The sequence below is a fragment of the Ctenocephalides felis genome, unplaced genomic scaffold, assembly GCF_003426905.1.
Source record: "Ctenocephalides felis isolate EL2017-DRISC unplaced genomic scaffold, ASM342690v1 CF-g0.4_SCAFFOLD_03570, whole genome shotgun sequence".
Lineage (NCBI taxonomy): Eukaryota > Metazoa > Arthropoda > Insecta > Siphonaptera > Pulicidae > Ctenocephalides > Ctenocephalides felis.
Genome location: NW_020539724.1, coordinates 10862118 through 10879530, shown reverse-complemented (window position 1 = coordinate 10879530; position 17413 = coordinate 10862118). Strand labels below are relative to the sequence as shown.

Genomic DNA, 17413 nt, shown 5'->3' with positions numbered 1-17413 from the left:
GACGCACCAATTTGTTAATAATAAAAGAATGAAGCGTTTTTCCTTGCAATTCATAATAAACTTCACAAAATAGTAATTGTATATAATTATAGTCCACATTTTGCGAATAAAAGTGTGACTTCTTTTTTTTAAATGAAAAAGTCTAACTCCCAATTTGATACACGAACTAAAATCAAACGTGACTTGATGCAACTGAATCAAAAATACAAAAAAATAAATTTATCCCGGCTCTCCATTTATTACCATGTAGCATTCGAAGAAAATTGAGAATAGCGACTCACCATTGTGTAATGAAATCCGGCCCGATGGCGTAGACAGCGCTGGAGGATCTGTTAACGGCTTCCGTGCCGTTGTCCGTGATCTGGGCCTCCATGTGGCTTGAGGCGAGACGGGACCCGGGACGCTGGTCATCTGCACGCCGAACGGCACATCAGGGCATGGGGACGACTCGCCCCTATGATCTGGGGAAAGATAATGGATAGAAATTAATTAAAAACCAAGTTTATAGTTGAATGAATTTTGTTGTGATATTATAGTTGATATTACTTTTAGTTATTTTTATTATTTTATTTTTCTGAATAAAAAGCCTACTATTTCTACAAGGTATAGTTTAATTCAAATATACCCAAAGAAATCTCATTTCAATGATGACATCTATATTCTAACAGAATTGCGTAGCTGTTTATAAGCGAATAAATTCTTTTCCCTTTTGTAAATTCAAACAAGAGGCAATTACAAATTCAATACGTAAATCCGATGTCAAGCCCCGTGTTTGTTTTCTAAATGGCAAATCGTTCCGACGGTAAACAATATAAAATGCACATCGAGGATGCTGGAGGAATATTTAAATATAGGAAATAAAAAGAAAAAGTCGAGTAAATGTATCTCTGATATGCAAAATGTAAGATAAAACATGCACAATTCAAAACTCATTGACTAAATTTTTAAAACTCGTTTCTAGCTTAGAAAAATATGTTTTGGAAATATTATTATTTCAAAGTTTAAAAATCTAATCTGCAAAAGGTAAAATGATAGCTTCTTTAATTAAGTACTCCATAATATAATTACGAAAACTAATTTAAAATTCAGAAATATAATCTTTGAAATTATTATTAATCTTAAATTTAAAAATCTGGACTCTCGAATGTGCAAAAGACTCAATAAACTGAATTTTTTAATTTATAGTTTGAAAACATATTTTAGAGAATCAATTTTGCGATCCTCCCCAATTTTTCTCACAAATGCCTCAAATTCAAAATGGTTAATATTAATTTTGAAAGTATTGAAAGATATGTAAAAAATTAAATATGCGAGTTTTAAAAAAACTTTCTCTTATAATAAGAAAATAATATATTTATTGATAAATACAACATGTACATTAATAAATAGAAAAATTTGTAGTTCATAATGAAAGAAGATGTTTATAATAACAAAATAACTCAGAAAATCCTGCAATATTTTATTATATTTAGTAAATACTAAGTTTGAAATTGTATATATATATATATATATACATATTTATTTATATATATATATATATATATATATATATCTGCAACTATTCCATATGTAACATCAGCAAATTTTTTGCTAGTACTTAGAATGTCTAAATCCATTGCCCATTGGTAATTTATTATTTTTATACTCTTTTAAACTTTATTTCATACTTTATACTATATTATAATTTGAATGTTTTTAAATTTCAATTCTACTAAGTAATTAATAATAAATGCTATGTAAGTCTTTGTAAAAATATCTCTGATGAGCATGTTTTCTTTTTTGGTATAAGAATATCCAAAATATGTTTGTAATGCGCTTATTTTCATTTTACGTTTAATATTCAACAACACCTCTAACATTTGACCGAAAATTGCTTTAATTAACACTTATATTAAGCATAAAAATCTCCTTTATTCGCACAGCCTTCCTTTAATATATATTTTCATTGAAAAACGAGTCCCAGCTCCGACGAGCGTAGAAATTAACAGAAATAACGAGTTTGAAATTGCAATAATGATGTTACGGCATGAATAGCAAGCGAGGGCACCGCGGAAAATGCGGTTCCTTAATTATATAAAATACTTCTCGCAAAATCATCTAATTTTGTTTCCTCAACGCTTGGAGGAATGCCAATATTTTATTTACTTCCGTCATTTGGTCCCCAGAAGAAACCCTGATTAAATTTGAATTTTCTCCAATGGGAAGTGAGAAAAAGAAATGTCTGGAAAGAAGCAGTAGGTAGCTCGGTAAAAATATTGATCACATACAATAATTTTTAATATTTTCTATACCAAGGTATAAATCTATTTATATTTATATGGTTTGATATTACATAACGTTGTTGAAGTGAAACCAATTAAAATCAAAGGGGAAAACTTCGATACAGTAACTTTATAGTTATGCAATACAACTTTAAATGCAGTTATGCAATCTATAATAATTTTGCCTGGACACAGGTTATGTAATTTTCCGGAAGCTCAGATATTCAAGAGGTAATTCAAGTAGCAAATATTAAATTTGTGCTCCAGCTCTTGAATTTGCATTAGAGCGAAATATTTTACATCTATTTTCAATGTAAAATTACATATTGAATTGATTTGAACTTGCTGCGTTTTTCGGAACTAAAAGTCTCCTTTGTACTCAAAAAAATATTTACTTCACCCATCATTTATAAATATTTTTCTATTTATAGTTCTACTGCATTATTAAATTTGAAATCAATATTAAATCAGATAAAAACAGTATCCCCAGGCCAGTTTTTCATATCGAGAGCAAATAAGAGTTGTAAATCAATAAAAATCAAATCATAAGATCTATTATATAGGTTTCTATTGTGAACACGTTGCCTTCGGGCGATTGTTTGGGAGATTTTCTACACTCGTTCTTATAAAGAAAAATTTAATAGAAGAGCTGATAAATAATAATAGAAATAATAAATCCTGAATAAAATTTTATCAAAAAAGTATCATAATTATAAAAACTAATCGAGCAACTCAGTGGTTGTCTTTTCTCTTTATGATGATATTATTATTAGATACTTCTGATAGATGTGTGATATTTGTTTCACCGATGTTCCAAATTTCTATTTTTGCTTGAAATCAATTTTCAATTTGTTTTCAATCTATATTTGGCAGTGAAATCAAGTATTACTACTGTTGACCAAAACTTTCATCCCAAGGCTACAAAAGCTAATAATTTCTTTTTTCAGATTATTTCCCGGTTGGGATTTTTCTCAATGCATTTTCTAAGCTGGGAATATTTCTTGGCTCTCTGTTTATTATAGATTATATGTTGAACGAAGCATTGTGTGTCGAACAGTACGTGTAGTTTTGGTTCTAGGATTTTTCACTTGACAAAAAATCCCTTTGACAAGGCGAAATCCTTTGGCAAATAACAAGCTCGAAGCACGTAACTCGAAGCAATCGCCAACCGAGGCACAATTGCTGACAAAAATGTTAACACACACTTATATATCTCAAATACAAGTAGAAATGTATGTTAATATTTAAACTAGTGGTATATGACGTGAAGTTTGATAGAACTTTTTGTTTGATAGTCAAATATTCCATGAGTAAAATTAAACAGCGGATAGAAATTCGTATTGCACACGAAACTAAATACGAAACCCTAAAAGAGTGCAAACAATATGTATGGAAACAGAACTGATATTTGACTATTCTGAAACAATAGATAATTTATATGTATTTGCATTCTCGTATCATTTGATGTTTATATTTTTAATTTACATACACACACATAAATGTATGTAAGCAGCCTAAATAAAAAACAATAACTAAGTTTATCACTATGTGAATAATCCCATATCAACCTAACCACATCCTTCACAAACACATCAGTAGATTTTAAAGTGCAATTAAAAATAAATCAAACTCACTAAATATGATATCAACATCGGAATATCCGTATAAACAACTTCAACTTTAAAAAAAGGTCATGGCATACTATGAATCACAAATAATTAATCCTACAGTTGCAAATCTATAGTAAAATTATCAGTAAAACATTTTTTGCAAAGTTAACTATTATTGTCAATGAAATCATTATAATAAAGACACGGATATGACTATGATCTATAAAAATTTATATTCAATTGATATGTAACATCACACAAGGTTGCAAAAATTTCATTGTTAATACCTATATTCGCAAGTAAACAACAAATGCTATTTATTAATTCTAGATATTAAAATAGTTTAGTAATTAATTTTATTTGATCTTGTACTACCAAATTACGACACACAAGATTAAAAAAATTACCAATAACAAATTCTGTCTTATGCTCCACATTTAAAGAAAATGTTAAGATCATGAGCATTGAACTTACTATAATACATATTTTACTACAATACATATTGTCTCTATATATGAGTCTCTATAAGCCTCTATATATAGTATAGTCTAGTCTTGCCTATGGTAAAAATTCATTCTTTTATTCAAAAATAGAAAAAATAAGTAATAATACGGAGTTTTTATATAACAAACAGTATGAATAATAATGCATCAATTGATATGATAAGATAAAATTTCATAATTAATTATGTTTCAATTCCTAATTAGTGTAATCAACTGGGCCAATATCTTTATCATGTTTTCACACTTTTTAATGGTAAAAACCAGAAATTTGTGGAAAAATACATAAACATATAAATATCATTATATACTGATCACTAAACTTGGTAAAAACTTTCCTAGGTAGATTTTAATTATATGGAAGAGAGTAAAATAAAAATGTAAAGAATAACAATATATAATTAGGAAAAAACATTTTATGGAAATATGACAACAAAAAAGCAAGTAATTCAGAATAATTAAAGTTGACTTAAAAGGACCTACCCTTACCTTAGCTAAGGTTTAATTAATATAATCTTCTTCCTGTTTGATCGTATTGGATCTAGAATATCTACTGTTGAGTAACATTTTAATATTTTAACAGTATATAATAACCTCTACATATTCTAAATGCTTTCCCAGGCTATGTAATTATTTAAAAAAAAAAATAAAAAATAGCATATAAAAAGAACACGTATTTCTACATTCAAGCAACATACAGGTTGTAAAATAATAGTGTTTCCAGAAATAATGATAGTGAACATAGTAAATGATGTGTTCTATCGATAACTCAAATATTGATTAGATTTCCTTTTTTCCCAAAGCGTCATATCCGTATGCAATTACTACTAATTTATAGTATTTAGTTCAAATGCAATCTGCACGGTCTTATCGTTCAGCAAGTTTTCCACGTTTTCATGCCATGAATTGGAGCATGTATATATATTATATACGTGTATTTTAATATATATGTAGTCGATAGTCACATGCTCATTAGTAATTAATACTCTTGGCATTTCCAAAAACATTAATCATAACAAATGTGTCAGTAATTCAGGACAACGGCTCTTAACAAATGCGCCATCAAACGATGAAATTTATAGCGTTCCGTAAAACGCTCATTTGTTTAGCGATTACACATCGCGATTTCCTATCAATCGCAGATATCAGAGAAATTAATATATTTTAATGACAATTTCCGAGAATATTACAACTGGAATATTGGTGGTGTTATCTGCAATCTCGAGGAAAATAAATCAAAGTGAATAAATTGATACCTAATCCTGCAAAAATCTGTTCGAAATTGGAGGAAATAGATTCATTGATGTTATATTATTAATTATTATTTGTATACAATCTTTAGGGCAATATATAAAAAATATGGAAAGGAATATTATAAAACCAAGATCAAAATTATCAACACTCAACAAACATGCATGTTTATTAGGGTGGTCCTTAATATGAACATTCCTTGCTCCCAAGGGCTTCAAATGGTTCCAAATTGATAAAAAACAATTCTCAGAAAGTTTTAGCTCTTTATATTGTCTTTTTTTTCTATTAATAGCATCAATATTTCCTCGATCTTTCATCTCATTGGAATGTTACAAATTCTAAAGTGCTCAAAAATACCAGGAAATTTAGTACTTTTAAACTGTAAACATTTTATCATAGAGTCCATAACATTTCTGAATAAAATAAAAAGCAATTAATTTGATATGATTCACAATCATCAATGCTTTATCAGTAATATGAAAAGGTATTTCCTTGACAACAATCATGAATGCCACAGAGACAAATTGTCATAGAATTGTAAAACTAATATGTATAAAGTTGTGAAAAATGTTTTCATTGACTGTTATGTAATATTTGGCATTTCCCAATGAGTAAAATAAAATCTTCTAAATTTATAAAAAGAAAATGTCACAGAATTCTATATAAGTAGAGGCAAACTATAAAATAGTCTAGAAAATTAGGCAAAATTTTTCTTAATGAAGTGATATATTACTGAATTGCTTATTGAATTATTATTTTTTCATCAATACAAGAACAATTTTTTAGTATATTCAATAACATGAAAGATATATAAAATGTGAAATGAATTTATACATATCATTTACACCAAGTGTTCCTTAATAGTATTTCAAATGCCATGTAATTTACTATAATTGAATTAATGCTTACAAAACATATTCTCACAAATTTTCACTGAATAACTGAATTCAGTATCACATGCTATATCCAACATTTTCGAAGAATAATATAACGTAAAACCAAAAAAATGTAAATTATCAGATTTTTAAACAATCTGCATAGATAAAATATCCTATCATCCCACAAACTTTCACTGAATATCTGAAAACAGTCTCTTTAATATCCAAACTTTTCGAAGAATGAATTTAAGTAAAATCAAAATTGGTAGAATAAAATATCCTACAAATAAAAAAAATAAATATCATATTAAATAAAATAATTTTGAAAATTTCAAATTATTATTTTATATGATTATTATAAAAAATTTTAATTATATTATTATATAGATTATTTTACCAAAGTATGTGCCTGTAATCAAAATAATCGCCATGTAGTTGATAATTGTATATAAAGAGGTGCATCCATGCGATTCCTCACACGTTATTAATTTTTCATACATGGTTTACATCTATTGTGTGACATAAATTTAGATTTCTGGTTTTACATATTACATATTAAGTGCATTAGAATTTAATTTTGCAAAAATGAAACTGTGTTTGCAATTGTTCGTCGCATTTGTTGCATTTGTTGCTGTTGCAGAATGCCAAAATGCGGATTGTAAAGCTAATGGATCACCGGTAAGTAATAAAAATAATTATAATATTAATGTATTATAAAATATTTTAATAAACAAAAATTTTGAACAATGTAGAACTCAATAAAAGTTTAAAAATGTATTCTATTTTCTAGGCTAATAATTACATTTGAGAGGCGTGTACCTAAAATTTGTATTATTAGTATGTTCGACCTGCAGATTTTACTATTTTGAAATAAGTTTTAGTAATTATTTTCTAAAATAAATTATATACCATAATGCATGATTCAGTATCTATAGATAATGCGAACTAAATAAATAGATCATTAAAACGTCTGATAAAACCTAAATTATCAATTTGTACAATCCGACAAAATAAACGATGTTAATACCAGAGACAACTTGGCAATTCGAGTAGAAAAAGTTTTCGTATACATACTATGGGATGAAATATAAGAAAAGCAAAACTATTAAGAGTATTGCAAAAACCTCTTAAGAGACTAATGCTTCTCTAACTTGTCCTAAAGTCTTTAAAGATTACATAGCCTCTAATAGATTTTCTCCTTTTCACTTGTGAATATATATATATATATATATATATATATATATATTTCATCCCATATATATATATATATATATATATATATATATATATATTCATCCCATATATATATATATATATATATATATATATATATATATATATATATATAACAAATGTGTTCTGATAGATATTAATTTGGAAATATGATCAAACAACACTTTTTTGCACTAATTTATTAAATAATAATTTTACAAACGTTTCGAGACTAGGTTTTTCTCATCATCAGTACGTTATAATTTAAAATCTAAAATATGGAAACCAAGAAAGGAAAGAAATTAAATAGTGTACATACAAAGCTTTGAAGCACATGATCATTTTTTATAAAAGAGGACGAAATTGACTATAAAACTATTGAGAGAAGTTGTTTCCAAAAATATAAAATAGAAATGTCAGTAGTATAATAATACTTAATACTAATAATATTCACTAAAAACATTCGTAAATTTCATAAATGTGACCCCATGAAATGCCAAAGTATTTAAAGCACGCGCTGTTATAAATTTTTTGTTAATTTCATTCTATGTTTCTCTTCAAAATTTTTAGTGTTTCCAAGTTTTGATTAAATCTAAATTAAACCACATTTTAATATTTAGGTTTTGCCAAAAAATCACTTAATTTTTTTGTTTTATTATTTATTATTAAACCAGTTGATTATAATTTTTTATTAGTGTGAACGTGACTCAGAATGTTGTTCAAAAACCTGCATGTTCTATGCCCACAAATGTGTGTCTTCAGGACCCTTAGGACCCGCAATTCCTGAAAAAACTACAAATAAAGAAACCAGTAAAAATGAAATCAAGAAATCTTCTAATCCAGTCAATAGAATAAAAGTTATCAATGAATTCAAACCAAAGAACGAATGCGGAAAACATGGAGACCCTGTGAGTAAAATTTTGATAATAATAAATATCAACAAGCAAAAATCTAGAGGATAAAACTTGGGGATTTGACAAAAAAGACCAACTGAGTAATTTTATTTAATATTATTATATTGAGAAACAAGAGAAGCAACATATTTTCTCTCTTTATATAAATTGCTTTGAGTTCCGAAAATAAATATCCAAGAATAAATTTACCAGAAATTATTTTAAACATCCCTTGAAAAAACTTTGAATGAACTGAGAATATCTAAATGTCTCTTGTGAATTTCATAAATTAAAAAAAAGAAGATATACAATAAAATTAAATAACAAATTAAAATTTAATTTTATATATTTATAATAATAAAAATATATTTTTCTAGTGTGTATCAGAAGAAGAATGTTGCTCTGGCTTGAGATGCCACAAATACGCCAAAAGATGCCAAGTTATTTTACCAGAACCTGAATTTAAAGCACAAGTCAATAAATTGGGATAAAAATCTCTGAACAACAAAATTATTTAGCTTCTAACCAACAGTTTACATATTTATTTAATAATAATTTAAAAACACATATCAATTGATTTATTGTGATCCGATTACAAACTATCTTTGAATAAATTTTATAATTTTATTTTGCAGATTTTGTTTTATTTAAATTGTGTTTAGCAAATATTTTTGAAGTTGTAGGTACTTGAAATACAAAAACAAATAAATAAATAATACTTTTGTAAGTTAGCTATCCAATTTATTCATATTTATCTCTATTTTAAAATTCATATAATGTAAATTATACATGTTTTAATAAAAATGCGACGTTTATTTCAATTTTGTGGTTGATAAATATTGTCGTCAGTTTGTAAAACGCATTGGTCTTTATCACAACTCCAAAATAGTTATACAAAATGAATATACGTCTAAAATTTATTGTAATTTTAACAATCTGGATTTCACTTTCTGGTTGGACAAGTATTGTGTTTGGTTACGAAAAAAATGATGTAAGTGAAGTATTTAATTTATCTCACTACGAAATTCAAAAAAACATTTATATATCTACTAACTTTGTTTAGTACTCAAAGATGTCGGTAATAACACAAAACGTTCAAATTTCTAAAAAATCCGATACAGGTGATTTTTATAAAGCAAGTAGTCCTACTTGTGGACGTCATGGAGATCCAGTAAGTTGAAAATAATTAGATATTTGATAAAATGTTTTCATATCATGAACACGATTAGAAAAGTCTATAATTATACATAGCATTATTTGACCTAAATCAATTTTAATATTAATATTTTATATTTTAGTGTGTGAGTCCAAAAGATTGTTGTCCAGGTATAAGATGTCATCAATATGCAAACAGATGCCAAGTCATTATAACAGAGGAAGAATTATTGGCCCAGAGACCATGAAAATAAATTTATTTGGGAATTTTATAATAATAATTTAAACATGAAAAATAAAAATAATATTATTAAAATCAAATACAATAATGCAAGATAAAATAAGCAGTAATCTTAGTTACACCAGTTTTGACTCGATACATCTTTTACTAGAATGAGATCTCATATTCTTCGATTAGTACGGATGTTAAATTTTACTACGGTTTTAGTACCTTTAAGGTATTAATCCTTGAAGGGTCTTGAATCAGCAGATAAATTGCCTCGACCCAAGGCGTAAATGGGTCTCTTAAGTATCATGCTTGTTAAACCGAATGTCATTAAAATGGAATTAAATTTCTCGTGTTATTATCAAACACATTCACAAGATAAAATTCACAAATTCAAAAATTGCTAGAAATGTATCAGTTATATCTACTTTATCTTGTAAATTGAAACTATTAGGATACTTTGTAAAAAATTGCAACAACCAATTTTTATAAAATGTGTCAATGGTGATCAACTGTGTCAACTACCCTGATAATAATTATTTACTATATTTATTAATATCAAAGTTCTACCCTAGTTATATATATCTCAATATAGTGCAGAATTAATTCTAAATCGCTTCAGTTAATTTGATTAGTTTAATCCGATCGTGAGCAAATTGGCTGCCAACATTGTTTGCAGTTACTCAAGGGCTCTAACTGTGTGAAATTCAGAATATAATCTTCAGGAAATTGCCAGTGCATAAATAATTGACAAATAATGGGTGTTAAGTAATGAAACTTAATAGAAATGTTTATCTAAATTTGGTCGATGGTCTTTTAGTAAAGCATTTTAAAGTTGAAGTAACAGTAACAATTCAAATTAAGACGCACGTGATAGCCAATTTCATTTGTTGGATAATCGTTCAGTAATTCTTAAATCAAAGATTTTTTTTAAAATATGGTTTTTGTAATTTATCAAATATAGGTCTGATATAGATTTCAAATTAATTTCCGCATTTTTTATTAATGAGCTGCTTGTTCTGTGTCATACTTCACAAATTTACCATGTTCAGTTAAAAAAATGTTCTGTTTCATTGTACATTTCAAATTAAAAAACAATAGTATTTCAATAAAATTATTGTAAAAGCATTAAGTTTATATTTTTTATTGTTTTATGCTCTTGATAGAGTGTTAGCAAAATATGTTGCTGGTATGTTTCATTATTGGAACTTTGAAAAACTAATTTAGAAGAACAAGTGTATCTTATCCACTCCTGCCAAGATTTTGTTTTACGAAACAAAACATTTATCTTCAATACTATGTAAATGAATACCATTTGCCATTAAAACTTTATGTACTTTGCTTACTATCGTTATAAGCGACCAAACTAATAACTAATTTAAACTTTCTTAATAATCGCGCATATTGTTTAGTGTTCCGGAATGGAGATCGGATATAACGCTTTTGGTGAAAAACCAAAGCAAAATGTTAATATTATAGAAAAAAAAATTTAAATGAATTATTGTAAATTACTATTATAATTATACTATTTATATTTTTAATTTAAATATTGATAATTTACTGTTAAGATTTAAACTACATTTTGTAACTAAGCCGGTAGACAAATTTAGCAAGTGTTCTAGATATTTTTTAAAGTCTTTCTCTCGTGATTTTCCACGTGTTTGTGTATATTATGGATATGTTCCACTAAATTGATATCAGACAGAGTCGATCTTTAGTATTCATTTTTCTGCGAATGATTTTTTTATGGTCGGTGATTTCAGTCCGCGAGGCGATATCAGCCAAACCAACCCTTAACGAGGATGTCCATTAAATTCTGCATCTGGTGGTAACACCAGAGCTGAGAGAAAAAATATCACAAAAAATGATAAAAATGAAATCCGTGATGAAATATCTGCATCTGAATAAATAATAAAAATAGTTTCCGTAAAATAGTTGAATATTCAAAATATTGTCAGAATTGTAAAGATCATTACAAACTGTAAAGGCATCATTAATTCGCCAGTAATTTATATCTTCATATGTCGACTACAAAAAGAAACTGATCATTTACTATAGATTCCTGCTGCGTACACTCATTTGTACATATTAAATGTTCAACCCACGCAATTCCCTATTTAAAAATCAATTAAATTGCTCTATTCGAATATTCTTCGTATAAAACTCCACGAACAATAACATCTATATCCATCCTAAATATATTATTAAGACACAACAATTTGCGAGCCCTTGCTGAAAAGTGTATCCTACTTCCAGACTACGATGAATATCAAAATCGTGAAAAACAGGAAAATGGGAATAAGGCGAAATGGAAAATGTGAAAATGACACAGACGAAAAATGAGTTCAGCTCAATCGCGGAAAATGTTCTTCTAAATGCGATTTAGACTTTTGCATAAAACGGTAAAGTTACATGAGGAGGTTCCTGTCTGCGATTTGTTGAAGTTTTAGAGAAGTTCATAGTTTATTTTGAATTGAGGCAAAAGTTTTTAGATGGAACGAAGATTCATGATTCTTTTATGTGGCAATGCTATTATCGGTAAGTTTAAGTTACTTCGAGAAAAACTAAGAATAAAAGTATTATATAAATGCAATAAAGGAATCGGACTCAAATGTATCATTTGCTGTGCAGATGCAATGAGGAAGAATCCTAAATTTTAACGAGCTCTTTTAATGAGATGCTACATTAAGGAATATGATAAATGTACATACACATACATATTTGAGACAAGAGTCAAATTTAGACAAGATACTGAAACACACACAGGAATTGTTGCATACAACTAGAATATAATCAATATTAGAAAACCAAATTAAAATATATTAAATGCAGAAGCCAGCCATGGGGTTGCATTTAATAGAATTAACAGCTAGTACTGAACGCTATTCCAAACATGACTAAATATGTTAGCAATTATTTAGAAAGCCATAGTTTTTCCTGTAGGCTTCTTTTCTTCTCCTCCTTTTGGTGTGAATATGTAACATAATTACAGGTATACAGCCAAAGTATCGACCGGCATCTCGATAAAATAAATATTTTTATCGCAACCCCCGGAACCACAAATAAGCCTACGTTTCCGTACAACTATATGGGAATCGTCAGATGACAATGGCACTTTGTAGTTCGATACTCATTTATTATTGATACCTTGCCCTAGCATCGCATGCCTTTCAAATGGATATTACAAAATGGACTCATTATTGATTGTACTAAGTATTGTTTTATGCAAATCTTTTAATGTAAATTCACTATCAGGAATATAGATTAGATGCAAAGTAATTCCATCGTAAATTATACATATAAACATTGTGGATAGTACACTCGTAGTATAATGAACAATATCAGATTCAATAATTTATGTAACTATATATTAGTTAGTCAGTGGTCGAGATTTGCAAAAAAAGCAATCGTAACACTTTAATCATACATCATACATCATGTTCATATCTTATACTTTGGTTCTTAATGAAAATAAATATAATATATTTGATTGTCCTAAATCCTTTTCCTTATTATCATCCTACCCTTTATCAATAGATTCCTATATAGCAATCAGAATCAATCAATTACTAATCATCTCCATTCATATTCAATGAAATTAATACGCAAATTCAGAACATTTCTACCGCAATCCCAAACCTTATTCGATGACAGATATTCTGTTACAGACTCTGATATAAATTAATTGGACCTGCAAATATCATCATCGACGAAAGCTTTAATCATAATAGAATTTGCTGTTTAGCAAAAGCAAATTTAATCGGCAATAAAATGGAGAATATTGATTGCAAGCTATCTACTGTTGCACAATTGATATTCATTCGATATTCAAATTAAATACAGAGTTGGTATTTGATGGTTACAATTAGTGGAGCGTTTTGTGATATATTGCAGAATCAATCGGATTCATCCAAATGGGTAATGAATATTCAAATATTATGATATAATTCTAACGGCGTACTTTGCTTTCATATAAACCATCATGTTTCATATCTAAATTTCTATAATCTTTACACATGCATTATGTAGGACTTTATTCAAATATTTTATATTTAAGCATAAAATAGTCTTAAATATTAAGAGCACATATATGCAAAATATCACTCGAATTGAATTGAAGAAACTCAAGCAAAACATGTTGGAGTTTTCGAGCTTTATCAGCTTTTTATTAATAACAAGGCGTCGCCACCGTTTCATACACTTTGGCATTGAAAAATTATCTATAAATAAAAATAGTAAAGCATATAAAATTATCTAAATTATTATTATTATATATTAATACTTCTATAGCAATATTAATTCTTAATAATATTATAAACATATCACTTATTATCCACATCTTTATTAACTTTGATATTTATTAATTGCAGAAACTTGAGAAAAACATGTCGAGCTTTCGAGCTTTCCGAGCTTTTCAAAAATAACAAGGCGTCTCCACCGTTTTTCCCTCATATGAAAAAATAATTTCGTCGAACTTTAAAAGATTTTCAAATAATTTACTAGCTTTGACAGTAATTAATATAAATTCTTTCATAATCAGAAATGTTTTACATAAATGACTCGCATTATATTTTTTGTAGATTTTTATCCGTACCGATTAGTTTAAAGTCGTTTAAGCAAATTCTCCAACTTTCATAATCTATAAAATAATTCAATAACTTTGCAGTGGATTCACGTAGAATATTAGATTTTTATAGCAAGAATATTTAAGATAATCTTGTGAAGTAGAGCGAAATTTATATTTTGCATCGGATACGAAGATTACTTCCTTTCATCAGCGAAATCTGATTATCAGATTTTCGAGTTAAATATTGATAAAATATTCAGCTTAGATTTGCAAAGAACTAAGATAAATTAAAGAAAATAATTAATGAAAAATAATGAATAAAATACTTTGTATATATTATTAAAATGCATGAACAAAAAATATGAGAAAATAAATTGTTATTGAACAAATATTCATCAAGCATTTTTGATATAGATTATTTTCTCTTAGACAAAGTTGGATCCTAAGCAGATTTAAAGCAACAATTATCTTTATTGATAAACTCAAAGTATCTGATATTTTATTGATAAACCCTGTACGGATTTATCTAAAATGTAACTTTAAATGCACCAAATGATTTTCCGAGGAACAAATTTTCTTTTTTACGAAGTTGAGCAAACACGGACATGCTTCAGTTGAAATTGATGTACCAAAACGAATTTACCTAGGACGCTCACAGAATGTAATCTATCTCTGCTCGTATGTAACTCTTTTGGAATTGGATCTCATTCAAGAGAATTTTGTTAGTTTAAAAATTAGAGTTTCCATTTAAAAAATGCTAATCTTAAGCTTAAGATAATATATAGTTATATAAATATATAAATTGCAATAGTGACTTGTATAAATACGAAGTATTATTTACTTCTAATGAACATTGCACCAACAGAAAGTAATATAGTTGCAATCTATTTAATACTGTAAAGAGAAAATTCAATATTTGCTTTGTAAGATAATTAGAGGTCATCAATTGAAATTAAAATCGATAAATTCAATAGAACGATTGAACAAATATTTTCTTACTTAAATTGCAATATCATGGTACGAATAAAACGTAACTCATATGAATGATATCGTACGAGCAAAATGAAACTTCAATGAAGTATTAATTACATTAACATAGATGAAAAATAAAAACTTTTCATTTTATGAATCAATAATAGTGATACAAAAATAAGCTTTTTAATTATATTTCAACTAATGAGGCGCATGGCATCGTGCCTTAAGGCAAATTGCTGGAACTTCCCGTACCAAAAATTATTTTTTTTTAAAAAGATTAACATTTTTGAAAAAAATTTACTCTGGAAAAACTGGATTTTTGAGAAACTATAAATTTTTGACAAAAATTTACTTTTTTTGAAAAAAAAGACTTTTTGAAGAAAAATTTCTATTGAATTATTTTGGAAATTCTGAACTTTTTTTCAAAGCAATTGTACTACTTTAACTGCATAGAGACGAAATATCGAAGCGCGTAAACACCGTTTAACGGATAAACATTGGTACGGAACCCATAGGAAGGTAAACAAAATTTATACTTATTGTTAAAATCTCTATAAAATATCTGATAATTTTATGTGCATATGTCTAATGATCATTTTTGACCGCCAAATGGCATTTTTTTTTTACTAGATCTCCATAATTGCTAGACCTGCCTTCATGTAAATTTGATCAGTATACATCTTGTTAATACAAGTAAAATGTTGTTTGAATTATTCAAAGCGACACTCCGTTCTCTTAAAAACTGCGGTACCGTTTTTGACACTTTTTGCCCTATATCTTCGGAACGGCTAGACCTGCCAAAAACTAATCAGCACGTCTCCTTATCAATACAAATCGAATGTTTTTTGAATTATTCAAATCGCTTTATCCGTGTTCCCGAAATCGTCGACAAAAATTTGTATCCGCACACACACACATACACAACACACACTAAGGTGTGTTTCATTTCATTTTCTAAGGTATGCCAAAATGTTTAGAAGGTTTTGAAACGTAAAGATATATAAAAATTATCATTTTCGATTTTTTTGCGCCTACTGTAACTTGCCCTACGGGAAGTTAATAATAAATTTGCAAGCATAAAAATTAATTTTAAGTTATATGAGCAGTAAGATGAATAAATTATAGAGCTTTGTGCACTTTGAAATTTAAATTAAATTTATTGATTATTTTTATAACAGGTAGTTCTAGAAAATTTCTGTAAAACAATAGTGTGTCAGTTTTCATTCAAGTTGAGACTATTATTGTCCTATATCATGTCTAAAACACATCACCTGTAATTCTAGCCTTTCCAGAACTTACCTTTCAGGTATAAGTGTGTTTATATGTTTGCTCGCACGTGCGGCGTAATTCGTACATTGCGATTTCTTAGCACCTCTCTGGCATTCTGTATGAAAGATGGATTTTCAATGGGAACACGTTCAAGTGATGGATTAAATAGATAGAGGAATGTACGAAATACTTGAAATACATATTCGATTACTGGAAATACTATATGGATACCGACTTGGTCTATTGTGAAAGATAGATCACTCGGATATGCCCGAGATCGAAATTGAGTGGGTTTTCTTAGTGCAAATAATGTTCAGCGATCGTATCATAGGATGCAGGATGAAATTTGCTTCAATTGCAATATTCATATTTTTAGCACATATAACTTAAAACAATATCAATATTGACAAATATTTCATATATTTTTAAAAATTATTCACAATTGAATTTTTGTTATTTTAAAATAAGTGTTCGGACGTATTTTTATTTTTTTATATTGGCCATGAAGGTGACAACCTTCAGGGCATTAAGCTTTACAGGGAATGGTTGCTACCCTTGGTACAGGGGGTAGCGGAGTATTTTAATTGAACTAGTTGTTCACTTCTAAAAGAAAAGT

General features: G+C 27.7%; 3 protein-coding genes across 3 annotated transcripts in view; 2 read left to right on the top strand and 1 right to left on the bottom strand.

The window, feature by feature from the left end:
- LOC113383373 (muscarinic acetylcholine receptor gar-2) overlaps positions 1–17413 on the bottom strand; it is a 103335-nt gene that overhangs the window by 40200 nt on the left and 45722 nt on the right. The window contains exon 3 of the mRNA XM_026621644.1: positions 282–461. Within this exon, the coding sequence (XP_026477429.1) occupies positions 282–373 (92 nt within the window). The 5' untranslated portion in view covers positions 374–461. The remainder of the gene's footprint in view (positions 1–281; positions 462–17413) is intronic.
- On the top strand, positions 6996–9151 carry LOC113383329. The gene is made up of 3 exons (XM_026621603.1): positions 6996–7178; positions 8408–8620; positions 8983–9151. Exons 1-3 carry the CDS (start codon positions 7086–7088, stop codon positions 9094–9096), a joined length of 420 nt encoding a protein of 139 aa, XP_026477388.1. The 5' UTR covers positions 6996–7085; the 3' UTR covers positions 9097–9151.
- LOC113383372 (omega-conotoxin-like protein 1) lies at positions 9522–10008 on the top strand. Its single transcript, XM_026621643.1, has 3 exons — positions 9522–9596; positions 9669–9776; positions 9904–10008. Exons 2-3 carry the CDS (start codon positions 9678–9680, stop codon positions 10006–10008), a joined length of 204 nt encoding a protein of 67 aa, XP_026477428.1. The 5' UTR covers positions 9522–9596; positions 9669–9677.

Excerpts from the sequence above, each read along its gene's own strand:
- LOC113383329 (XM_026621603.1), top strand. The coding sequence starts at position 7,086 with ATGAAACTGTGTTTGCAATTGTTCGTCGCATTTGTTGCATTTGTTGCT. Across the intron at positions 7,179-8,407 it reads GTAAAGCTAATGGATCACCG|TGTGAACGTGACTCAGAATG; the intron begins GTAAGTAATAAA and ends ATTTTTTATTAG. Across the intron at positions 8,621-8,982 it reads GCGGAAAACATGGAGACCCT|TGTGTATCAGAAGAAGAATG; the intron begins GTGAGTAAAATT and ends ATATTTTTCTAG.
- LOC113383372 (XM_026621643.1), top strand. The coding sequence starts at position 9,678 with ATGTCGGTAATAACACAAAACGTTCAAATTTCTAAAAAATCCGATACA. Across the intron at positions 9,777-9,903 it reads GTGGACGTCATGGAGATCCA|TGTGTGAGTCCAAAAGATTG; the intron begins GTAAGTTGAAAA and ends TTTATATTTTAG.